Raw genomic sequence first — 27,533 nt, forward strand, 5'->3', positions numbered from 1 at the left:
AATCTACTATAAATTTTAGTGCATTAACAGTACAGTACCCCACCTGGTTCTGCAGGGAAATCTGGCACGTGTCATGGCCATTTTAATTTGTTAAAAAAAAAAAAAAAAGATTACCTAAGAGATTCCTTCTCTGTATCCTAACCAACAAAATCCTCCATCTGGAAAACCAGGGTCAAACTGTTCAAGGAGGTCCTACCACAGACCCCACGTATACAGACAAGTCAGCTGGCCTTGCTGAATCTCAGTTTCCTCACCTGGAACATGGGGATAATAATGCTAAGATCAAATAGGATAACGCATACAAAAGTGCTTTGAAAAACAAAGCATTACCATATAAGATTCTATGTTTTTATAACCTAAAAGTGAGATAGAAAACAGAGTTTGTAGCTTTAAGGAGATTTGGGGTTCTGAGCTTCCACCTTTTATATGAATGGCAAGTGATGAATCAGAATGAACATGGAACTTTAAGTTTTGATTTTTGAATCCCACTATAACAATAGAAATAATAATTATACTGGTCCAAATATACCAAGAGTCATATTAAATTTCCCAAACATAAGGATATCTAATGAAATCACAGATCTCTCTCACATGGGCCAGAGCTGTACTCCTGCTCCATGCTACCCACCTCCCCAACCCCACCCCTCTAACCCACCCCCCACTCCCAGCCCCCACACACACAGGGGTGAGGGTTATCAAGGGCTTCCTTTAGCCTTCACGTTAATCCTCCTATATCGGACACCTGAAATCCCTGTCACCTTCTGGATGAATTCTTCCCCAAGGAGTTAGTTGTGGTCCTTCCTTTGCCCAGCAAACAGCCCTTGTCTGTGCTCCCCATGGTGCACCATCTGCATGGAGCTGTAGTAATTGGTTAACATGTCTGATAACAACCCCTACTCCAGTCTGTACGTTCGGCAGGGCAGGACCATACCAGTCGTGTATATATTTGTATCCCATTCCCATCCCAAAGCACCTGGCACATACTGGGTAGATGCTGATAGACATCCTACAACTGAGTCACTCAATTCTAAGAGGAAACCAGTGACTCCATGAAGACTCAATCCAATCACCCAACCTGAGTCATTCAGAGCCACCCCCAAACCATTTTCAAACAAATTCAAAGAAACCATGTAAACAATCCAAAGAATACAAGAAATCCATTTTCAGTCCTAAATCATCAAATGCACCATTAGGTCTCTATGTGAATGAAAAGAGAAGCAATGATTTTAGTGGGAAAAGCTTTGAATTGGAGTTTAAAAAAAAATTATCTTCGGGGGTCAGACCTTCTTTTAACTCTTTGATCTTTGGGAAATCACTCATCCTTAACATTAAAAGGTCAGATTTATTTTTGCCTAGTTAATAGAGCACCACACAGCAATCAGTAGTTGACAAGCAGTGAATCCAAGACGATTATACACCAGGCATTGTTGGAGCACTTTACACATTAACTCGTTTAATCCTTACAACAACCCTATTAGTGTTTCCAAACAAGGAAATTGAAGTACAGGTTGGTGAAGTGACTTACCTAAGATCACGAAGCAAGTGGAAAAGGCAGGACAAACCCAGGCAGTCTAGCTTCAGATTCTGTGTCCTTACTACACTATGCTGCTTTTCCACATTGGTAAAAGTAAATATGCTAGAGCAAAGCTTCTCTGAACTCTTTATCAAAATAAACTTAATCTGCTCCCTCTGACTGAATGCTCTTCCCATCCCCATCGCTCACCCCTTCACCCAGCTAATTCCTGTTCATCTTTCAGATCTGAAGTTAAATGTCATTTCCTCAGGGAAACTTCTTCCGAACCATTCAGACTAGGTCAGAGCCCCAGACATATGTTTCAATAGTAATATTTATCTTTCCTTTATAGGATGTGTCACTATTTATAATTATCTATTAGTATGTTTATATTATCTATTTATAATAGTATATATTTATTACATATTATATAAATATAATATATATTTATAAATATTTATAATTGTCTGTTTATATATTTATATTATCTATTTATAATATATATTTATTACATATTATATATATATTTATAATTATTTATAATTATCTATTTATATGTTTATATTATATGTTTGATTAAAGTCTCGCTGTCCATCCCCACCCCACCCCCAAGACTATAAGGGCCATGAGGCCAAGAACCATACTTGGGAAGGCTCACTGGGTAATTAATCTCCTGGCCAGCACAGTGTGAGGGCCAGGGTAAGAGGTCCATAACCACTTGCCAAATGAGCTAATAACACCTAACAGGAACAATTACCAAGAACACTCTAGTCATATTTAAATGTCCTACCTAGGTGGCAAATATTCAGAAAATCCTACTACAAATGCACAACAGAATATACATAATATAGTGATAAGCATCATGGATCTCAGTTTTTGTAAATCCAACCAAAGCACTCAGAAGCACCTTGATAATAATAAACTCCATTTAAATTCTCAGCTTCTACTCTGCTTCCTGCCTTTCTCCAGATACTGATTTAGCTCCTCAGCAAATGTTCTTGAGATAATTCTGCATAGTAAGTTACAAGTTGGCCAAACATTTTGACCTGGGCTCATGCCTTCTTCACAATCTAGCTCCTGGTTAATACCTTCTATCATTATTGTGGGGGTTGTTAGAGTGGAGGGTCCCCTTATCTATTATTAATAGTGTAGAAGATTGTTGGTCTTGACATAATTATACTAGAAAAAAAAAATCCTCAGAAAAGAGATGCATCACAATGAGACTACCACCCAAGATGTGAAAATGACCTCCAAATATTACAAGCTAACAGTAAAAGGATGAAAACAGTGTATTCCCCCCCTACCCAGGATCACAGGATATAACTTAATCAAATCATCCTTTACCCCAAATTTACTATAGACAAAAAATAAGAGAGCGGTGGGGTCTCTCAGTCAAAAGTGCCTGCTCCTAGTAAGGATAACCAATTACTGAGCAAATAGCTGCCTAGCCTACACTTAATCACACAGTCCACTCCATACTGCTGTGAATCTCTGATCTCTCAGGTTTTTTAGCATAGAATTCCACACAACCACTTTGAGGCATGAATCTCTTAAAATGTGCCCCCATCTTTCCTCCCAAGACCATTTAATACAGAGTGGTTATTGGCATGGCATCTTTTTTTTTAATTCAATTTTATTGAGATATATTCACATATCATGTGGTCATACAAAGTGTACATTCAGTTGTTCACAGTACCATTATATAGTTGTGTGTTCATCACCAAAATTAATTTTTGAAATTTTCATTACCACACACACAAAAATAATAACAATAAAAATTAAAGTGAAAAAGAACACTGGGTGTCTTTTTTTTTTTTTTTTGCCCCCATTTTTCTACTCATCCATCCATACACTGGACAAAGAGGAGTGTGGTCTGGCATGGCATCTTATAACACAGCCCAAGTTACAAGTCAACCCTCTACCTGAAGGAGACCTTGGAAGTGTATTACTCTTGGATCTCCTTCAGACCAGGTTATACCTAAGCCATCCCACATCAGTCTTGCCCAAGGTCAGGGCTACACAGAGAGTAAAACGAGCATGGACAATAGCCTAGAACTCTTGGGAGGTTTGAGTCCCTGCATTCTTGGTCTGGGTTTGAGAGAAGAGAAACAGTGAAGGACGAGCCCTGCCATGAGCTCAAGGACACCTAGTCACAGCTCTACCTGAAAGCCACAGGCAATGTAAAAGCTAGAGCTTTACCATCATCATCATATTTTACTCTTTTTATAAAAGCAAACCATACTCCTCTTTTCTTGGAGTAACCTAAATTACTCTACACCCCAGAAAGGAAAACTGCCCCCACTAGAGAACCTTATGACTGTGTCCCAGTGAGATGGCGAGTTCTGCAACTGTGGCTTTACAATCTTAAAGGACTGTCAATTAACACTTAGGAACCAGCCTTCTTCTGAGTGAGCAAAGTTTGTATAAAATAACTTTAAGAAATACAAGGAAATACTTACCCAAGAAAAACGGCACCGAAAGAAGCAAAGCAGCCGAAATCTCTCACAGACTGCGGTTCCCCCCCCTCAACTCAAGAAACTTCTGCAAGCAGACCCGGAGCAAACCAAATGCGTGCGTCCTGTGGTAGCTGCAGAGCTGCAAACAGGAACCTCTAAAGCAAGGTTCTCGTTTCAGTCATCTGGCCCATTAACCAATTTTTATTCACACTTTCATTCTAGAAAGAGGTATCACTTCAACTTACCGAGGTAGGCCTCGCGTTACAAATCTCTCTGGGCATCATCTCCCCTTCTAGATTACAAGCTCTCTGCAGGTAGGATCTCAAATGGCATCAGGTAAATATTTGCTGAGAAAGAAGTCAGCCTTATGGAAACGAAATATAGTGATTTATGATTGATAAAAAACATTTTGCTCTGTATTTAAGATATAGTAATTACCCTTCTTTTTTTCTCTCAACACCGAGTTGCAGTATGGCCAGGCAATCACGACCCCTGCTTCCAAAGATATGCTCACCCAGTCCAAACTAGATTTCCTCTGACAGTGTGATACCAGCATCTCTGGAATACAAGCAGAGATTTATTCCCCAAGAGAACCCTTTGGATGACTTGGACATACAAGATAAGAACTCAAGGCTTCCTTACTTTGAAGTATCTCGAGGTCTTAAGTCACCACTTCAAAACAAGCATACTCGCTTGCATACGCCTTTGACTTTCACCAGATTAGTTGTCCTAGACCTGTGCATACTCATTTTATGGAACTGGTCCCATATCATTTGAAAAGCTGTTGAATACTTGCTCAAGGACTGTGCTGCATGGTCCTTGAGAAGGGTTGTGATGTTAAATCTGATTTCTGTATTGCAAATGCACCCACCAAGGCCAATTACAAGCTACCATTGCTTTAAAAACTGGCTCCAGCACACCACTGAATTTATGTAGGCTCTTTCTGGGTTCAGAGATGACTGGCTGCTTGATGCTGAAAACCACAATCCCCCCCTCTTTCAAATGACAATCCTCATCTATATGTAGATACAAACCAAAACAAAGACGGAAAGTGCAAAGAAGTTTATTAACTATGAACTGGTAAAGATACCAAGAGTTACAATGTCTGTGCACATTGTTTACAGCAGCATACCTTCCCACAAAAAAAAAAAAAAAAGTGAGATGCAAGAATAATGGTCCAACACCGGATTCAAAGGACGGAGCATCTCCTCTGGCAGCAAAGTTTTGAGTTGTGCAATTAAATGGTAGTCTTGGTCCACTCCCTATGGGTCTTCGTGCAGTTCACCTTTGGAACCATCTCTAAGTGACATAGTAGAATATTCAGATTCAGAATTTTTTTTTAAATAGGGACATGCAACCTCCTTTCTTGAAGCACCAATGCCCGATTTAGGAGGTGCAGAGAACTAAAAGTTTCCCCCAAGTACCCTGAGGTAACAGGTCACATGGAAAACACAAAGCACTTTATAAGGTCACATTTTGTAACATAATTAAGAGTTTAATGCACAGAACTCATAAGGCAATGTGACCACAACTAAAGAGTTCAGCAGCCAAAGAAAAACTCTGAAAGGCTTTTAATCCCTTATGAAGCTTTCAGAATTAAATTCCCTTTCTAGACAAGGCTGGTCTCCATATGGTGTGACAAGAACCCAGGAAGCAGCAGCAGCAGAGAGAAAGAGATAGAGATAGAGATAGAGATAGAGACAGAGACAGAGACAGAGATAGAGAAAGAGATAGAAAGAGAGAGAGAATATCACCAAGGAAGATATTAAAAGAAAGGTTAAAAAGAAAAATTATTTTCTTTCCATCTTTAAATAAGGCAGGTGTTCAAAACTGCTGTGTGTTCCTTTGAGGGAAAAAAAAAAAAGCTTTAACCCAGACCTCAATATAAGGGGTGAAGAAGGAAACTGATAGCAACCTTATGACTCTGATATGACCAAAATTCATGGAGAGGAATAAATTATCAACTTACTCCCATCCCATGAAGGACTCTATTGTTCAGTCATTTACAAAGGAAGGGACTGGTCCAAATCATGATTAAAGCTATAAAACATCAGCACCATTTACCTAAAATGACAAACATACCACACTGGATTAATCCTTACAACATGAAAACCTAGCCAAAGCAGGTTCCTCATTTAATGGGATGTGGCTTTAACTGGGTTCCTGGAACATCAACTCTTTTTCAGAGAAATGAGGACCCACAAAAAGCCACTCTCACAATTAGATCTCTATCTTCAAATCTTCTAAAGCCCAAATTATTTGTTCTCATTGCTCAAACTGTCTTCCTATCTCTCTTGAGGTGTCAGAAATGGTTTTCAGCCCCAGGCAACCACACACTGAACAAGTGGCCCAAAGATTTCTGATCTATACGTCCCTCACTAAAAATCTTTTGAAGAGATTTTCTTGCCTCTTACCTGAAAAGTCAAGAAGGAACCCATAAAGCATTCAACTGTAAGAAAGTAAAATAAAAAGGCACCTAGCAAGACGAAAGGAATTCCTCTACCTTATTACTCGTTTCCTCAGTTGTAAATTGATGACACTTCATTTAATACTTTAAAAACACAGTCAAAGCAAAGCATTGACTCCTGATCCTCCCAACTCTAAGGAAGTCGGGGTTATAAAATCCAAATCACGCAAATACAAATGATGGTAAGGTCCTCAAACCTAGGAGTATATGCTGTACGCTAACTAACATGGAAATGTTCATGGAGCAAAAAAATAAAGATTAACTATCCCAAACAAACATTTTTGTCTGGCAACACATCAGGAAGCTACAAGCTCCATTTCATTTCTAAAAATTATTTGGGCATCAGCAACGTGGCACACATTTAGAATTCTCCCTCAAACAGTTGGAAGAAAACATTTAATACATTCAAGATCAAAGATGAAACAAAGAGTATCTTTCATTCGGGAAAAGAATTCCTTCATTCAATTAGAGTATAACTTATTAAAAGCAGGGTTATGAGGTCTCTTCTGAGAGTTTTTGAATAGTTTATAAATACAAGAAGAACATTTCTTCAATAAATAAATGGTTCCTCAAGTCTTTACTGATGACCTCCAGAATCCTCCATCACTGCTGGTCCAGGCCAGCTCCACTTATCCGAGAGGCTTTAGCTGCCAATGGAATGGATGTTTTCTGATATTAGATGGGTGACTCTCCTTATATCTTGCAGACTTGCATCAATATGTCTCTTCATAGTCTGAATCCTGGAGGGGAAAGAACAGTAGGTGGGGTATGTATATGAAGTATAACGCCATGGTTAGAATTTAGGCAAAGGCCGCACATTAGGATCCCCCTAACAGAACTTGGCTTGGGCAACATGAATAGTGAAGCAGCAGAGTGCCACGGGCTCAAGGTACTGAAAACATGATAGGACCACAATATAATTGTCCACTATAGACAACAGAAGTGTCTATTGGGTTCATTTCTGCTTCAGACCTATAATGGTTTCCTTCTCCTTGGTGAGTATTTTTTAAAACCTCAACAAACACAAAAGGATGTTTGTCTGCAGCAGAATGTAGATTCATACTCAGCACAGGGCTGTGGACAGGAGTTTGGGTGAGGGATCAGTTTAACTTTGAGTTCCACTCCCAGCTCCACCTCCTGCTGGCTGGGTGACCTTGGGCAAATTTATTCTTATTCTCTAATTCTCAGTTTCCTCATCCATAAAATGGGGATAATAGAAATAAAAAGACCTCATAGAACTGTTAGGAGAATTGAATGAGACAATGTATGTAAATTACTTAGCACAGTGCCTGGACTTTGTAAGCTCTCATTAAAGGTTAGCTACTATCACCATTATCATTATTGTTGTGATTCTAACTCATAGTCTAACCTTAGTTAGTGCTACCTGGCATGCCACATCTCTCTAGTCCATTCATTCTCCTATTCTCCTAGATGACTATATCTTTCCCTCTTTCCTCAAACCTCCAATACATCCTCCCAACATTCTCGGCTGCTGAGTAGGCTTTCTCTCATCATTGGGAATACAGAAGCAGTCAGAAGGGAAATTCCATAAGCTCCCACCCTTACAGTCACCCATTCACCTGCATCTGGGCTCATCAAGTGGTCTTCCCTTCTGTTCTTATGGATACAGTGTCTCTACCTTTATCTAAGACCAACATCTCTACTTGTGCACTAGTCCTGGCATCACTCCAGCACTCCTCTGCTCTCTCTCCCCCAGCATCAGTTTTTTTCTTCTCTACTGGATCATTCCCACCAACATACAAATATGCTATAATTTCTCCCATCTTAAGAAGAAAAGTCTTGACCCCTCCCTCTACCTAATGCCCTATTTCTCTACATCCCTCTACAGCAAAACTCCTTGAACGAGTTGTTTATAATGTCTCCAATATACCTCTTCACATTCTTTCCTGACCCTACCCCAGTTAGGCTTTCATACCCACTATTCCACTAAAGCTGCTTTTGGCCAAGGTCACCAATGACTCCATATTACTAGATCATTCAGTAATCAATCTCAGTGCTTATTTCAGTTGGCTTGATTCAGCAGCAATTGACACAGTTAATCATTCTCTTTTCCTGGAAAAATTTTCTGCACTTGGCTTCCAGGATACCAAACTCTCCTGGTTTTCCTCCTCCCTCATTCCTTCTTAGCCTCCTTTGCTAGTTCCTCTACATCACCCCCGCTTGTAAAGCTTGGAGTACTCCAGGGTTCAGTCCCTTGACCTCTTCTCTATCTACATTCATTTCCTTAGTGGAAATGTCTCCACCAGTCTCTAACTACTAGTGGCTCCCAAATTTGTATCTCCAGTCTATACCCCTCTTCTGAAATCCATACCGATATATCCAATTGCCACTCTACATCTCCACTTGAAAGTTTAATAAGCCTTTCAAAATTAATATGTCCAAATCCAACTCCTGATCTTCCTCCTAAAACTTGTTCCACCCACAGACATCTACATATTAGAAAATGGCAAGTCCATTCTATCAGTTGTTTAAGCCAAAACCCATGGAATTATCCTTGATTCCTCTTAGTCTTTCATATACATGCAACCCAACAGCAAATACTCTGGCTTTGCCTTCAAAATAATCAGAATACAACCACTTCTCACCACCCCTACCACTATCATCCTGATCCAAACCACCACCATTCTCTCTCACCTGGATTACTGCTAAAGCCTCCTAACTGGTCTCCCAGATTCTATCATGGACTCTTGCCACCTATTCTCAACACAGAAACTAGAGAGATCCTTCTAAAACATAAATAAGTTCATATTTCTTCTCTTCTCTAAAATCTCCCAAGGATCCAGTTTCATTAAGAGTAAAAGTCCAGGCCATTAGAATCTCCTAGAAGGCTCTATGAGATCTGGCAGCTGCATTCTCTCTCTGACTTCAACAAGTCCTATTCCCCTTGCTGACTTCAGTCCAGCCACAAGGACCTCCTTGCTGTTCCTAGGACGTGCCAATTATGTTCCGCCTCCGAGTCAAATGCACCTGCCATTTCCTCTGCCTGAAATGCCCTTCCACAATAGCTATTTGGCTTGCCATCTACTTCTTTTAGGTTTCTATTAAAGTGTCATCTCAGTGATGGTGTCCCTATCTACCCTATTTAATAAAGCACACCCCATCCCCTTTCTTGTTTCATTTTTCTCTAAAACATTAACCACCATCTGAAATACTATATATTTTATTTATTTTTTTAATTTAGTAATATTATTTAGTGTTTGTACCCCAATTTAAGAGAAGGCAACATTTCAGCTATGTCTTGGAGGATGAGAAGTTTTCCAGGCAAAGGATGTAAGTTATTTGAGGGGAGGGATTTTTGTCAGCTTTGTTCTCTGCTGTTTCCTAAGTACCTAGAATAGAATCTGGCACATGGTGCATGTTCAAGAAATAACTGTTGAATGAATTAATCTCTGAAATGTGTATAACAATCCTATGGGCATTCACTTATTTTGTGTTATCAAAATATTCAAACCCCAAGGAGTTGCTATTAGCTCCTGCTATCAACCTTTCTCTAATTGTACATATTATATTTAATTACATGAGAGAAAGAGAACCAAAGAACATTGCAATGAGTAATTGGGCTGTGGCCATCTGGCCAAGTGCTAAGGCTGGCAATAAGAACAAAGAGGTCTCAAGTTTAAACCCTGAAATGACAGGTATGTTTCATATTAGATCATAAGTTGCTTCTGACATCTTTCCAAATTCACCACATCAGAGAGTCCTTCCTCCTCCTAGGATCTGGGACAGCCATGCAAGCCTATCAGTCACAGGAAGTGTTCAAAGGGGGAGGATGACCGACTTTTGAAATTTAAATCAAAGCTCCAACCTTCAAAGAAAAAAAAAAAAAAAAAAAAAAACTCCAACCTTCCAACATGAGTATTTCTTATTGATAAAAGCCATCAAGTCACCTAAAAGATTATATTACTGCAACTCTCTGGAAAAAAACCGAGGCTCAGCAGAAAAGTTAAATTCAAGGCTCTGGATCCAGCCAGTCAAAGACCCCAAGCATGAACTAAGTAGCTTAGGACATACCTCTTTCAGGATTTTCTCGGTCAAAAGAGACTGTTCTATGCAACCCCCTTCCCTAATCTAAGGACACCACTCTTTTCCCATGAGACAGAAAGCAAAATAATGTTATAATGGTAGGGTTCCTCTGAGACCAAAATGCTTTGGAGAAGACCCTGGTTCACACCTTGCCTTGGCCCTACCTGCATATGCTCCACTGCATCTGAGGGGAAAGGATCCCCTAAGTGAACAGGAAAATGAAACGCCAACAATCAGCAGAAGAAATGGCAGGGACTTACCAGGCATTCAGCACAACGGACACAAAGCTTCCTCATGCAACCATTTTCCTCCTCTTGGTCAGTGCTGTAGAGAAAGGACAAACCAAGTCGGAATAATCAGGGTCCTCAGAATGTCTGAGCAGTTAAGAGCACAGGTGTTGAAGTCAAACAGGTCTGTTTTCAAATTCTGGCTGGGTGACTCTGGGCAATCTACTTAAACTCCAGGAGCCTGCTTTCTTATCTATAAAGAGCAATTATTACCTCCTACGCTTAAAGGATAGTTGTTAGGAGTAAATAAAAAATAAAATCCACATAAAACACCTACCACAGGGCCTGATACACAGTAAGTATCAATAAACAGGCATGAGTCACAATCATTCATTCAGAAATGTACTGAGCACCATGTCTCAGGCTTGGCTGGGGATAAAGAGAGAAATAAATCTGGTCCTTTGAAGAGTTCACAATCTAAAAGGGTGACAGACCTGTTAAAACTTAACAGGTACATTATAGTACAATGTAGTCAAGGTTTTAACAGAGGTAAGGTCAAATCACTGCAGCAGCAAAGAGGAAGGAGTGACTAATACTCCCAGAGGCAAAAGGAGGAGATAATTTCAGCTGAGTCTTGGAGGATAACAAAGACTTTTCCAGACAAACAAAAGAGGAGGGAGGGCATTCCAAGTCTAGAGAAAAGCATGTAGGAGTGGGCAGAGGTTCTGTATGAGTTTAGTTTATTTGGAGGGGGAGAGAGTTCACTGTAGCTGGAGTGTGAGGTGAATGAGAAGAAATGGCAGGAAGTAAAGTGAATTAGGGCCAGATCATAAAGGGTCTTATATGTCTTGCTTAGAAATTGAAATTTTCACTTTTTGACCAAGAGTTCTCCACTGTTTTTGGACCACAAATTCCTTTGAAAAGGGCACATGCACACACACAGAGAAAAAGCTTCGCAACTTCTCGAGGTAAGACCTTATATAAACAATGAAGAACCAACAGGGTTTTTATGTAGATTTTTGTGGTTTTTTTTGTTTTTTAAGTAGATTTGCTTTTAGGGAAAAAACTGGATTATGCCTGCTCACTGGCAGAGTGATGTTTGATAACTGGCTTTGATAACCACAATCCAATTAACCCCTCCAGAGCACATGTTGACCAAAAATAGATCTTGGTTACTGAAATCATTCTGGCCATCCACAGCTATTCTCCAAGCCTCTCTCATCACTTGAGCATTTTCTGTAAGGAGACATCAACCTCGATGCCAAAAACAAGAAGAAGGGGAAAAGAACTAACTTGTTGGAATTTCCTGTCAGTTTGGAAGAAAAGGCATCTCTACTTCAGAATTTATAGTCAGAACCATGGCATTGTACCATCTGATTTCCAAAACAGGAGATGAGAATCATAATATCAACTCTTTCGCCTCCTCCAAAATGAATATCCACATGTTTCACCTTCAACCTTTCTTCTGGTACTCCTCAGCAAAACAACCTTTCTTGGAAGGTTAGAGCAGACCTAAACTTGGCCTAGAAGAAAGGAAGGCCTGGAAGCAGGCCTCTGGGTGCCATCCACACAGCAGGGCTCTGAAGAGGAAACGGGTTGACTGCCCAGGGCTCTGGCCAGACTTACTCATCTGAAACCTCAATAGATGACTTCTTATAGCCAGACTTGCTCCTCTTCTTCAGCCCCACAGCCTTCCTCCCCATTCTCACCAGAAGCAAGACAACCACCACAGCCGAGGGAATGAAGACAAGGATGGAGAGAAGGGCCATGGAGGACAGCATGGTGCCAAAACCTAGGAGGGGAAAAGGAGAAGGTCAAAGAGAGAGCTGTGCAGAGGTGCTTCGTTCATCAAAGGGCATGAAATGGGTTTTACTTTCACTCTTGTATTCCTTCCGACTACAAAAGGAAAAAATTAACTGTGAAAAGGTAGAAAGTACATAAAAGCACAAATAAGAATTAAAAATAACCCATAATCCTACCACCTAGGGATAACATTTTGGTATCTACCCTTTCAATCTTCTTTCAAGGGGTGTGTGGGCATGGGTTGTATGTGGGGGCGGGGTGTACATTTTTAGAAGTATGGATCATATTGTGCATATCAATTCTAGTCTGCTTTTTCACTTGATATATGATAAATATTTTCCAAGTCACTGAAAATTTCTTCTCAGTGTGATTTTTAATGGCTGCATATCATTCTTCCATACTGAGTCATTTATTTAATCAATCCTCTAATGCTGGACATTCAAGTTGCTTCCAATTCTTTCAATCTACAAGACACATTATAATGACTATCCTTGTATGTAAATATTTATACTTATCTCTATTTCTTTAAGATAAAATTTTAAATGGAATTAAGGCATCTGATTCATACTGCCAAACTATCTTCCAGAAAAACGTTATCAGTTTTTATTCCTACCAGCAGTATATAAATGTGTCCATGTCTTTGAAACCTGAGTTACTATTTTTAAAAGGAAGGAAGGGAGGCAGGGAGGGAGGGAGGAGGGAAGGAAGGAAGGTAGGAAGGAAGGAAGGAGGAGTGGGAGGGAACACTTGAGAAATGGTAAGGCATTTATAATAAATCATAATGCAGTCCTGAATCTCTAAGTCTTTGGTTCAAATCCAGCTAAGGACTAGAATGACCATGACCACTCAAGAATCACCAGGGAATAATGTAGGACAAAGGTTAGTCCTTAACCTACTCTCCTTCTGTTTCACTACTAAAAGGAAACTGCTGCTCTTTGCAGCATAAAACAAACATGCTGCTTCCCATTATTAGAAGGAGTATCCTTTCAAGGCCTTGGCAAGGACCCTGTCTCATGAGTGAGGGTTATGACTTTTATTTCATATAGATAACCTGCCTCCAAATATTCAGGAGTTGACCATTCATTCCACAAGATCTATCATCACCAGAAGTTAAAAGAAAAAAAAAGGAGTAATGGGGAAACTATGACAATATTTGAAGAGAAAATTCAGTTTGCAAAATAAAGGTAAAAAAAATTTATGCTCAAAGGCACATCCGCACAGCAGAAAAATCACTTTGACACAATGCTCCAGTGACCCAACAGACTTACAAACATAGGTAGCTTTGCTTATCATTGACCGCTCCACAGAGCATCACAGTAGCCACAGAACATTGCAGACCTGATGGCCGTTAGCTTACCCCTCTCCACGACTGTTAGCTCTGTCGTGGGAATATTATGATGTACATCTGGGGGATTCTTCACAGCACAGCTGAATGTCCCATTGTCCTTCATGGTAGGGTTGCTTATGCTAATGGATGCATCTCCCTTGTATACATTCCCAACCCAGGAAATCCGGTCTCGGAAAATGCCTGCTGTGGCTGGGTACTGGAAAGACTGATAATGAAAAATCTATGAAAGCAATACCATGAGAAAAAAAGTTAATATGGAAAATGCAATGAAAATGTACAGCAAAGTAGATCCAAAATAAAATACAACTGTATAATAAGTTTTCTCAGTTGGGAAAACTTGTTTATGCTTTGTTCACCTCCGTCCTATAGGTAAAAAGCCAGATCAATAAAACTGATCAGGAAAAAAAAAAAGCCGGATTAGAGAATCCTGGATCCTAACTCTCTGTCCTCTTTCTAAATTCTCACTAAAGTCCTAAAGCAGTAGCCCTTAATAGGAGGTGATTTTGCCCCCAAAGAAACACTTGCTAATATCTGGACACATTTTTGGTTGTCACAACTGGGGAGGTGCTACTGGCATCTAGCGGAGAGAAGCCAGGGATGCTGCTAAACATCCTACACTACACAGGACGCCCTCCCACCCCCACCCCAACAAAGAATTGTCCCACCCAAAATGTCAACAGTGATAAATTCAAACTCTGTTGTAAAGTAACATCTAATATTTGTATAGCATTTTATAGTTTGCAAATGACTTCCACACACATGTACTCATTCCATCCTCATAACAACTCTGAAATACATGGGGCAAATATAATAATTCCAAATTTATAGAAAGGGTAATAAGGCTTAAAAAAAATAAAAAATTAAACAAAAAACTAAGTGAGTTACTCAAAAGCACACAACTAGTAAGTGCCAAAGGGGAGACTTTTTAATTCTCAAAATTACCAGGATTATATAATATAATCCAGCCTCTCTCAATTACTCTGTCTTGGCAAATGTGGTGGCTTGGAGATATATACCCCAGAAAAAAACACATTCTTAAATTTAACCCATTCCTATGAGTGTGAACCCATTGTAAGTAGGACCTTTTGATGAGGTTACTTCAGGTAAGAAGTGGCCAACTCGATGGGGGTGGGTTTAAACCCATGACTGGAGTCTTTTATAAGCTAAATGTAAACCAGACACAGAGAAAGAAAATCAGAGGAAGCAAGAAACTATAGGTCAACAGAATCTGGAAGAGAAGGGAGAGGCCAGGAGAGGCTGCCACATGCATTGCCACGTGACAGGGAACCCGGGACCAGGATCACCGGCAGCCAGCCCAGAGTGCCAGTCTTCATCAAGAAAGTATCGCCTGAATGACACCTTGATTTGGACCTTTCCCTAGCCTCAAAACCATGAGTAATAAATTCCCATTGTTCAAGCCAACCCATGGTGTGGTATTTGGTTGAGCAGCCAAGAAAACTAAAAAAGCAAGTAATATAAACTCCAAGACAAATGCAAAGTAAATTCTCAATGTATGTATATTGAATTAAAATGATGCTGTTTCACCCTTGGTGATCAAATGCTTCATCACCAAAAACACCTTATGACTTCTCTCTCTTATGCGGGATGCAAGGCTTTCCTCTTTCTTTGTTTACTTGATACCTTCCCACTTAGGAGCCTAGGAGTTTGCAACCACTGAATTGCCCAATCTTGAAAAGCAGCTGAATCACTTACTGGCTCATTTGTTTGTGCTTTCATTCAACAAATATTTACTGCATACTTACTATGTGCTAGATACTGTGTTAAGCAAAGAGATGGTGGGAGCCAGACAGACACAGTCCCTACCCTCATGGAACTTACAGTCTGGTAGGAAATACAGATATGAAGAAATAATAAGTGTACCAAAGGAGGAAGTCAAGAATATCTACTGCTGATTGTTAGCATCAATATAAAAGGTCTTGAAACTCCTTATTGACAAAACAAGCCCTGCTGTGTGCTTTCCAGATTACTTTAACCTCTTTTTCCAAGTAAAATTAGTGATACTCCTATCTTTGCTAATTAGCTGAATTGAAACCTGAGTTACTGTGTAACTGCAAGAGCATGTTGTATGACTTTAAAGGTCCACTAACTCCATCTTGGGTGAGTTTGCTGATTTTTAAACCAACTTCACAGAGAACAGCATTGTAAGAGAACTGCTCTTTGTATTTAAGGTTTTTGATCGAAGAAGCTCCCCACAGCTTGCTCTGTCCTACTTTTGGCCAAGGAAGCAGAGCCAAACAAGGCCAGCCATAGTTTCCTGACCACTCAGAATCAAAAACACTTGAGCGAACTATTTTAAGTCTAAAAAAAAAAAGGTACCAAGAATACAGCCTCGCTTCCTTCACTGAAGCTACTATCTAACTCCAGAGCTAAGTGATATTCAGTAAAGGCTCCTGAAACACAATTCAAAGCTTATACATTAAAATCAAAGAGAAAGTTTTTCCAATGGAGGTGACAAGAACAAATTAAGGCTACTTTCAAAAATACAATCTTATATATAGCTATGACACCCACATATTTATAACATCTATCCTGAACTAAGGATACTGCTGGAAGCAAAAAGAGAAAGGGTTTTTTTTTTATAGCATTGAGATCGTCAATTAGATATACACAATGGGATCTGAACCATAAATATGATTTATGTGTGTGAATAAAGTACATTATGCATCTAATATTGCCAGACCATCTGTCACCAAGAGCTGTACACGAGGTTTCATCATTTCCTTCAAAGGTTGCTATATAAATCAATGCAGATGTTTATACTCTGTGAGAAGATGCCAAGATAAACCTACAGAGAACAGATATACAAACATACGAGACAACTATATACAACAGGAAATGAGCAGCTTTAAGAGAAAGGATGTCTGTGACTTGGACCTACAGAATTTTTCTATCCAACATCTAGGAGGTACCCTTTTTTAGTACATCGAATCTGAAAATGAAGCTATGAAATCACGCAAAAAGAACAAAGGGAAACAAAATTAAACCACATTTCCTCTTCTGAGTTTCTGACAGCTTTTTTCCTGTAACTTATTTGCCAGATTCTTACATGGAGGAACAAAAAGCCCCACCTGACCAAATGAATGTCATATAGGGTAGAGGCTCATTTCCTTCCATTTAAATATAAGCTCCTCTTCTATTGCAAGGTGAGAAGGGCAAAGGTATGCCTGTGACTTGGGGATAAAAAGGATTTTAAAACTGTTGTCCACAGAAGACTCAAAAAAACTTCCTTAAAAGCTAACACTTACTGATTCTGTGCGGCGGCTGCTGGGAGCTCGATATGTCCAGTCTATGGTGAGTTTGTCAGTGATGGCTGAAGTCGACTTGAAGGTACATTTCAATTTGATGTTTTCTCCAACATAACCTCGGACATGGGCATCTGCTTTAATCTCCAAGGAAAGGACCGTGTAAATACCTAATCAAAGGAAGCCCAAGACATTTAAAATGTATTATTTATTCATTTCGGCAGAATATACAAACGTGAATGAACAATACAGAAATACTACTTATCATTTTTAGGGCTCTCAGTAAAAAACCATAGCAATAAATATCTCCTCAGGAAAATCCACTAAGGACACGGAGATGATATTTGCATTAATCAAAGACAGTATTTTTATCATTCTGCAATCTACATCATAGAATGAATGCTTGGGTAAAAATTTTAAACCTTGTTATACCAGCATTTTTCCAAATACAGACTAGTAGTTAAATTGAGCACAAACAAGTGGGTCCGACCACAGCAGGCTAATAGACAACATCACCCCCACCAACCCCACCACTCTATCCACACAGAGTCTGGGTATATAGCAGCTTTCGTGGTTTAAGGGCCTTAACCCAAGTACAGCACAGTTGCAAGGTGAAGCTACCACTGCCTCAACCACCAGCAAAATGAGCATAAGAAATAAGAATAGCTCAAACATACTTTTACACCAATGTTTATAACAACATTACACGCATTAGCCAAAAGGTGGAAACAACCCAAGTATCCATCAACACCTGAATGGATAAACAAAATGTTGTATATACATGCAATGGAATATTATTCAGGTATAAAAAGGAATGAATTTCTGATACATGCTACAACCCAGACAAATCTTGAAATCATTACATTGGGTGAAATAAGCCAGACACAAAAGGACAAATATTTTATGATCCCACTTACGTGAAACATGCAGAATAAGCAAATTCAGAGACAGAAGGTAGATTGCAAGTTATTATGGGCTGGGGAGGGGGTGAATGGAGAGTTATCGCTTAGTGGGTGCAAGGTTTTTTTGGGGGGTGATGAAAGGGTTTTGGTGACAGATGGTGGTGACGGCAGCACAATATTGTAAATGTAACAAATACCACTGAATTATACATTTAGAAATGGCTAAAATGGGAATTTTGTTATATATATATATAAACACAATAAAAAATTTTTTTAAAATAAGAATAAGAAAACTTTTTCAAAGAATTGTCTAAAACTGCCCCAAGGTTTTAGCTAGTACCCCCTACCCCCACCACTTTTCTTACAGCTGGTTAATGAATCACATATCCATTAAAAGTAAATCATGGGAGGAAAACAAAACAACTTAATGCATCCTAAAACATAAAAAATAAGATATTTTAAACCCTCTAGAGACTTATTTTTTCCAAAACCACCTCAAATATCCAACTTTGACATTCCACCTCCCCAAAAAGAGCTGGCACTTTCTTCTGACCAACACCCCCAACCTTCAGAGAACAGTGAGCAAAAATTTGTCTTTCACCAGGACGCCATTTTTATGAAAGCAGATCACCAACATTTTGCTTTCCCTGCTCCCCTATCCACTGCAATAGGCAATGATTCTTCTGAAAGGCCTAAGGTAAAAGGAGTAGCAAGGTTTCAGAAGGCAACAGACCCACACCCAGCTGTGAAAACCAGTTCCTCTAGTAGAGGCAGTAGGGCGCAGTGATTGAGAGCCCAGACTTCCAAGCCAGACGCCTGGACTCAAATCCCAGCCCCATCACCTGCTGGCTTTCTGTGGCCTTGGCAAGTTATTTACTTCTTAAGTATCCTCACCCTCACAGGAATGATGATAATAGTACTCACCCCAGAAGGACATTGTGAGGATTAAATGAGTAAAAATAGGCAAACACTGAGAAGCCTGCCTGGCCCAGAGTAAGTGCTCACTGCACTTCCCCATTATTGCCACCTCTAAAGATCTGCCTACACTCTCTCAGCCTGCCCCATCACAGACACAGTTATGCATCATCAGGTCCACTGCCTTTACCTCTGCCTGCTTTGAATCCTTTTTCTCACTCCTTCCTAGACAATCTAGTCAGTTCACATTCCTCTTAAAAGGAGAAGACCTAGACTGTGCTCACAGCTCTAATAAGAACCCAACCCATCCCAAAGATGAGGATGGCTTCTGGTTCTTCCACAGCATCCTCTCGGACGTGGTCATACTAAACTTGTCATTCTTTGCTTCTAGGCCTTTGAAACTGCTGTTCCCCCTGCCTGAAAAGTCTTCATCCCTCAGCCCCATTCTCTCCTAAGCCCTTACTCCTGACTCACCAACCTGAAAATATCCTTACTCATCACTCAAGATCCAGCTCTAAAAACTGGTAGGTAAAAACGAACGGACAATCTGAAGTCTTCCCCACATCCCATTCCTTTATCTTAAAATATAAGTACAGTATAGTGGTTTAAAAGTACAGGTTGAGAATTAGCCAGACCTGGATTTGAGTTCTAGCTCAGCTACTTTCTGGCTGAAAGACCTTAATCACAGTTACCTAACCTGTTCAAGTTTGGATTTCCTCACTTGATAAATGCAAACCACAACAAGACCTAATTCAATGGATCATTATGAAGATTCAATAAAATTCAATAAGATAATACATAAAATGCTTAGCACAGCACCTGGAATCAAAGCTTTCAATAAAATATTAGCTATTCTTATTAATGAACATCTTGCACATTCAAAAACCTTCAATAATTCACTCCCAATTGGATTTTAGAATAAAATCCAAATATTGACAATCTGGCCCCAAACTTCACCTGCTCCACCAACTGTTAGGTCTAGAGCCATTCAAGAATTCACACAACGCAGCGAGTCATGGTTTAAGTAGAGAGTATAAGGTTTATTAGAGGAAGAAAGCAGAAGAAAGCAGGTGGGAGCCATTAGAAAAGAAAGAAAAGAAAAACGGCTCCAGCCCTCTATCTGAGAGCAGCATTTTTTAAAGGAAAAACGCACGTGGGGAGGGAAGGGTGTTGGGGCAGAAGGGTGCCTGCTGAGTGCGTCCTGTGCCTCGATTGGGCAAGTGCCTATCAATTTCTAGGCTGACAGGTTGCTAGGATTTTGGCACATTATTCTTAGAAAAGCAGCTGCGTTATCTATCTAGGGAGAGCAGGCCTTTTTGGTTGTTTGTCTTTTAGACATATTTGACCTTGCTTTTACCCACCTTTTGGGGTTGGGGCGCCACTGTGGCTGGAATAGCCTTGAACAACCTTCATTCTTTAGTTTATGGGGCACCTATTTTCTGTGAGACAAGCAGCAGGGCCCCTGGATCAGACATTCCTTCTATATGTTAGACTCTTTTTTCTGGGGTCTGACACCAACCTACCCATTCCATCCCATTTACCATGCCTGGAATGTCTTGCCATTTCCAAAATATTCTGTGTCCTTTTCATGCCTCTGTGCCTTTCTTTGAATATGCCTCTGTCTGAAAGGCTCTCCCATCCCTACCCCAATCCTGTCCGGGTTGTTCCCCAACACTCACACACCTTCAAAGCCCAGCCCCAATATCACTCCTTTTGTGATGCCTTCCCTAATTCCCTGATGGAGTGCATTGCTCTTTTTTCATCCTTCCCACAACCTTCAATAGTACATAATACTACTCAAGCACAAATGCCATTGACAGCACCCAATTGGTAAAGGCTATTTCCTCCATTACAATACAAGCACCTTGAGGGCAAAAATTCAGAGGAAGGGGAGAAGGCAGGAAGAGACTGAGAGAAGGCAGGCAGGTCACCAAACATTCTAGAATCTGCACACAGTATGCTCATTAATTACCCATTCCCCTCCAATCTCCTTTTTACAGTATTTTCAACACTTTTAACTGCCCTGTACACCGATCTTTCCATGTACCCATTCAGGAAAAGCCCAGTCCTGTATGACCTCTCCTAGACTGTAGTGAGGGTACCCTGAGGGAGAAAAATTACACAAATGCACAGATAAAAAATTTACATAAGAAATTCATAAATCCTCCCCCTAGGTGTGCCCTCAATGAGGCCTGACTACTCTTCAATCTGTCCTTGGTCAGCAACCCTTTCCATGATATCTCAAACCCTTGCCATTCTCTTTCAGTCCTCTATACAGCCTCCAAGCTACTCATTCTCAGAAGAAAATGTCAGCTCTTCTCCAAGAAACCCCAGGCCATACAAACTGCCCAGGCATCTGCACCCATCCTACCCCAACCTGAAATGATGTGGTGTCCCTTCTCCTATGCAAGGCCAACCCCTTATTCTCTGCCCAGATCCCATCCCCTCCAAGCCCTGCTCCAGCAGAAAAAACCCTCTTTACTGTTCTCAACCTCTCCCTCTCAGGAGCGTCCCTGTCCCTCTCTGGAGCAGGTCTCCCCTCAGCCTCTAAATATACAGAAGACTTTCCTATCCTTAAAAACAATCAAACAAATAAAAATAAAACAAAAACAGTAACAATCTCTCCTACAATACTACTCCAGTCACCAACTACTGCCCTCTCTTTCCTTTCTAAGCCAAGCTTTGTGAAAGAGTTGTCTACACCTGAAGTCTCCATCCCCTCCCCCACTTCCCATACACTTCTAAATCCACCACAATCTGGACCCACTCCTTCTTCTAGTAAAGGGCATCATATGTCTTAAAACTGTGAAATCCAATGGATAATGACTACAGAGTTTCTGTTTGGAGTGATGGAGAAGTTTTGGTAATGGATAGCAGTGAGGGCAACACAACACTATGAATGTAATTAATACCACTGAATTTTATACTTGAAAATGGTTAAAATGATTAATTTTAGGTTGTAAGAATTAAAAAGAAAAACATAGAACTGACAACACAAAGAGTAAACCCCAATGTAAACTGTGGACTACAGTTAATAATTTATAATACTACTGCAACAAATGTACCACACTGATGCAAATGGTAATAATAGGGAAAACTTGGTGCCAGGGACAGGGAGTGAGGCGGCAATATATAGGAACTCTGTACTTTAAGCATGATTTTCTGTAAACCTACAACTGTTCTAAAAAAAAAAGTTTTATTAAACATAGCCACATTCATTCGTTTATGTATTTATTGCCTATGGATGCTTTTGTACCACTCCAGCAGACTTGAGGAGTTGCAACAGAGACTGTGTAGCCCACAAAGCCTCAAAGATTTATTCTCTAGCCCTTAACAGAAAAAGTATGCCAGCCCCTGGTTTAGAGCAAAGAAATCTGGACTAGTTATAAATTAGAGTCTCATTAGTCCCTCCAATCAACACTCCACACAGATTACAATGCACACACAAACTCCACATCTCTGACAGTTTCAATAAAATCTCTTTCTGAGGCTCCTTTCCTACCCATCCCTTAGACCCTGATGTTCCTTAGAGTTCCATCCTGAGCCCACGGTTCTTCATTCAGCATGGTTCCCTCGGACAATGCTATCCACTTTTATAGATTTAACAACCACTGATACACTAATGATCCTCATTTCTATATTGCTAGCCGTGACCTGCCTCTAAGCATCCAAATGTTAACTGGAAATACCCACTCAGATATCACCACCACTCAACCTCAAACTGAATGTAGTAAATGATTGTTTGTTACCAGCTCAATATCCATTCCGCTCATCTCTCTTCCTAACAGCACCCAGATTTTCTTTGGATATCCATCCTTTCCCACATAGCCCATAAGCTTGGAGGAAGGTGACTATAGCAGTCACGGTCCAAGCAGGAAACAGAAGGCACACTCAGAGATTATGAAGTATGTGGGAAGAGTCAAGGGAACCAACCAAGATACAAAGCCTTTACTATAGCCAGGACTAAAAGGGCAAGGGGAGGAAAGAGTGTTACTGAAACCTGGTGAGAGCTGCAGTCTGGGCCTCCTGACAAAAGCTGTAGTCCTAGAGGGACTCAGCCATGACACCAAGGCAGGGAGGGAGCAGGAAAAAAAAAGCACCTGACCTTTCCATCCTCCTACCTTCCAATCTCGTGCCAATGCCAAACCCAACTGGAAGCCAGATGAAGAAAGCCTGGATGATGCAGTCTATAGGGTGGGCTTTCTAGGGAGTAGAGAAGGGCAGTGAATGGTTCTAGTGAGAAGGGAGCAAACAATGAATAACTGACTCTAGCAATTGACTCTACTTCCAGTTCTGAGGATGACACAGAATGGCTTAAACCACTGATGTTCTAGTAAACAGCAAAAAAAAAAAAAAAAAAAAAAGCCCTGATGTGTAAGGTTTGACAATTCCTGTGGTGTAAATAGTTCCATGGTTAATTTCAAGCTACAAAGGTGAAAGTCACCAAATGCTGAGTTAGGAAGAGAAAGCATAATCAGATCTTGACAGCCAGTAGAGGCTGGCTCCAGCACACCATCCTCCTGACCACAGAGATTGGCTGGGGGTTGACATGTGATCTAAGCTGTTCTAATCAGAATGAGTTTCAGGAAACTTGCTTGGAAAGCTGTTAAATGCCTCCACGTCTTATTTACGCTTTTCTCTATGTCTGGAATTTTCCTCACTCCCTACCTCAAACTCTTATTCCCCTTTCAAGATTTAACTTGGGTAACAACTCCAGGAAGTCTCCCCTGGATCCTCATGGCAGAACAAGGGTATCTCCTCTGTGCTCCCATGGTTTCCTGTGCCTCTTTCTATTAGTAACAGTTTTCAAAATTATCTATTTACTTGTCTGTATATTCCAACAGACCCTGTGCTCATCAAAACAGAGCTTAGCCCAAGAGCCTCCTATTTATAAAACAAAAATTGTTACAAAATAAGCATAAAAATTACAAGTTCTGAGCAATTTTTGGTTACTGAATTATCATAAGCACAACATCAATAAAGCTATCTACTTACCAATCCTTCCTTGTTAATAAATTTAAATTCCATATTCATAAGCATGATTTCAACACAAATTTATCAATATTTGAAGTCACTTTACTGGAATTTAAACACTGGATGAGGGGGTCTTAAATGTATAGTTATATAAAAGTAAGATCTATGGATGAACTAAACTAACCTGCACAGTTAGAAGTCAGGATGTTTGTTCCCTTGGGGGAGTAGGGGTTCTGACTGGAAAGAAGCACAAGGAAGTCTTCTGGGGTGCCATAACATTCTGTTTCCTGATTTGGGTACTGGTTACCCAAATGTGTTCAGTTTCTGAAAATTGATTGAGCTGTATGCTTATGATATGTGCCTTTTTCACTACATATATTATACTGCAATTACAAGTGTTTTTAAAATCAATGGATGTAAAATAATGCGTCTCCTTCACCCATAAAATAAAAGAGAAAAAATAAAATACCAACCCTAATGCAACCTTCATTTGGAAAGTTTCATCCTGTATAGGGCCTAATGTCCCTGCAAATATTTATCTTTTCACCTGAGTAAAAAAGCATTCATACCAGGTAAAAACAGCCAACTATAAAAATATTCATAATAATTTTAAAAATTTAATCTGGGAAGAAGATAAGAAAATCACATTCTAAAAATAAGTAATTTTGTACTTGGAAGAAATCAAATAAACATGACAAAACAAAGCTCCCAATTTGTGCACCTCACTTTCCAAAATTTAAATCTGCCAACCTTTGATTCATATAATTTCACACTGAAATGGAAAACAGAAAAGTGTAGGAACCCTAGGCTGCTTAATTTTTCTATGTACTTATACAACTGATACAACAGGACCATATTTATAATTTAGAGAGAATTCAAAAAAGCTAATAATTTAATGAGTCCTATCTTTGAAGAGGAAAGGCAAATAAACACTGGTTGGAACAAAGTCTATCATCCAACATATTCAAAAGTAAAGCAAAGAATGGATGAACCTTGAAAACATGCTAAGTGAAAGAAGCTTGTCACAAACAGTTACTTATTGTACGACTCCATTTATATGCAATGTCCAAAATTGGCAAATCCATATAGGCAGAAAATAGATTAGTGGTTGACAGGGGCTGGGGAAAGAGTGATTGGGGAGTGACTGTTAATGGGTACTGGGTTTCTGTTTGGGTGAAAATGTTCTAAAATTAATTTTGATAATGGTTGTACAACTCTGTGAATATACTAAAAACACTGAATGGGTACCACTTTAAATGGGTAAATTGTACGGTATGTGAATTATATCTCAATAAAGCTGTTGTAAAAAGTAAGACCAAAAAAGGCAAAAGATACATCTATTCAGAAGTGCATAGAGATAATAAAAACTTTTCATATGTTATTGAATTATTATTTGGTATGCTGGATTTGATGTATGTTCTTCAATTCAATATGACATCAGGTTTAAGTTAAGAAACCAAACATTTCTAGAATTTTTTTTCCTCAATAGGACAATATTTTAACATTTCCTCTGTGTGTGGAGGGTGGGGGGTTGGGAATGAAGGAAAAAGAGGAGGAAGAGAGAAAGAGAACAGGGATTATGAATTTGGAATGACAGTAGGCCAGCCTAAATAATATATTGCAAAAGCATTTAGCTGAAAAACTGGACACTAATATTTGTGATGACACAGACAACTGGGAGGGACCAGGGAGTGTGCTGGCTGCATGAATATTAGTCACCAGATAAAAACTTCCCGGCCTTCCCTGCTAAAATTTAGGACAACTGAATTCTTTATATTCAAGTCTCTTTCAGAAATCCCTATTACACACAGGGAAATTGTATGATGTTGACAACTCACTCTAATGTTAGCTATTAATATACCATCTGGATCCCACTAACATTTGATTTCCCAGAAACACACATACAGAAAATCCAGGAAATAATTGCACCCTACAATAAAGGTACTTAGGTTGGATTGAAACGTATGCAAAATGAAAATTATATGAAAGCAAAACTTCTCCAAATTTTAAAAACATGTGACAGTGTGAATACTGCACTTCTGACAACACTTTTAATAGGCTAAAATGTTAACAGAACTGATACACCCTTTCTCTTACTTTTTTTAAAAATGATGTTATTAAAATACCAAGCAATTGGTTTTTCCTCAACAATATACTGTTCCATTTTAACGAAATAACATCACAATCCCCTATGACTAATGAACATTTTATTTCACAGCCCTTGACAATCACCTACAGAAAAATATAATTACCAAGAGTCATAATTTTCTTTCGCAAAATTACTGAAATTACTGAACACTAGAGTTACCGTTTGCTAATCAGGATATACAACCCACAAAACACAGCAGAGTCAACCACTGATAGCTCATCACAAAACACCACCACCAGTGCCCCAAAGCGAGACCGCTCTGTGGTTCCATCCTGTCAGGCCATCACCACAATACAATAAGTCACGCGAGGTGGCTGAGCTCTCAGGGGCTGGGAAACGAATGACAAGCCAGCAAGTTCCTTCAGTGGGTGGTGACAACAACGAGAAAACAAACCCTCCCGGTACCCTCCCCACTTTCGTCCCAAAATTGGAGCGGGGGGCGTTCCTGAGACCCCCACCCGGAACCGGAAAAGCGACCATCTTCCCCAATCCCTGGCCGGAAGTGGGTCGGAGCCAGCCAGCTCACTTACCTAGGAAGAACAGAACGCCCAGCAGCGGGAAGAAAGAGCAGCTACGGCCTCCAGCCGCTCCGCTCTGCAGCATCGCGACAGCTCCCCAGACGCTTGCACACCTTGTTTACGGCTCCCGGTAAGTAGACAGGTAACACCGGAAGTGACGTTGAAGGCTGGCTGTAGCCCGAAAACGTAAAATGGCAGTCGGAAGTTGCCATAGGAACGTGGCTTCTTTCCAGAACCACACCTGGGCTTGCTCGCGAGTTAAAGTTAGTTGCTCCTTTGTTTGAAAAGGGAGGGTACGACTTTTCGGAAAATTCACAATAATAAATTGAGGGAAGACTTAATATATTTTTATGGACTGCAACAGTACCTAATAGTCTTGATCCTGACTCTTCCAGAAATCGTTGTACCCATAGTGTTGTAGTTGAACGCTCTCAGAATAGATTCCTGTAAATTTACATTTCATAGGGACCTAGAACATACAGGATCAGTCGGTCAGTAGATAACTATGTATTAGGCTCTTGTGGTCAATATGTGCCTCAGTCTCTTTGGTTCGTATCTTTTGGGTGTAACTATTAGAGCATCCAGCTCAGTACTTCCCTGAATTAGGTGTTTATTAAATTGCTGTTGACAGTGGCAATATGAAGATCAAATCAATACAATATATATTGGAGGAAAATATGGACAGGGATTTGTGTATCCTTTTGTTTGGAAAAGGAAGTAATGTTATGAAGTGAAATGAAAAGATGGTGTCACATCCTTCTGAAAAAGAGATGGGTCAGTACCTTGCTTTTATCTTTAGTCAGCTTATTCTTGTGTAATGTCTGTGTGGTTAATGAAAGCAGGAGGGGAACAAAAGTATGCTTCAAATTTTGGGGAAGATTTAATGTACTTTCAGTTTTTCAACTCCATTCCTTTACTAGACTCTTGAAAGCTGAAACTTTTCTCCATTAAGAG

General features: G+C 39.9%; 2 protein-coding genes across 3 annotated transcripts in view; both read right to left on the reverse strand.

Annotated features, from left to right (window-relative positions):
* Window positions 1-4,125, reverse strand: part of JAML (junction adhesion molecule like) — a 30,633-nt gene extending 26,508 nt beyond the window's left edge. The window contains exon 1 of one of the 2 annotated variants that reach the window (XM_037841618.1): window positions 3,973-4,125. The gene's annotated coding sequence lies outside the window, so the exon portion shown is untranslated. Of the gene's footprint in view, window positions 1-114; window positions 189-3,972 lie in introns of those variants that run through there. The other variant, XM_037841619.1, reaches the window with a different exon arrangement.
* Window positions 4,126-4,536: 411 nt separating this feature from the next.
* Window positions 4,537-26,834, reverse strand: MPZL3 (myelin protein zero like 3). Its single transcript, XM_037841620.1, has 6 exons — window positions 26,592-26,834; window positions 17,125-17,291; window positions 13,868-14,078; window positions 12,334-12,499; window positions 10,741-10,804; window positions 4,537-7,176 (listed from the first exon to the last, which is right to left on the reverse strand). The coding sequence occupies exons 1-6, from the start codon at window positions 26,662-26,664 to the stop codon at window positions 7,150-7,152; spliced, it is 708 nt and encodes a 235-aa protein (XP_037697548.1). The 5' UTR covers window positions 26,665-26,834; the 3' UTR covers window positions 4,537-7,149.
* Window positions 26,835-27,533: the final 699 nt, after the last annotated feature.

Source organism: Choloepus didactylus, chromosome 6 (genome assembly GCF_015220235.1).
Source record: "Choloepus didactylus isolate mChoDid1 chromosome 6, mChoDid1.pri, whole genome shotgun sequence".
In the NCBI taxonomy this organism is placed as follows: domain Eukaryota; kingdom Metazoa; phylum Chordata; class Mammalia; order Pilosa; family Megalonychidae; genus Choloepus; species Choloepus didactylus.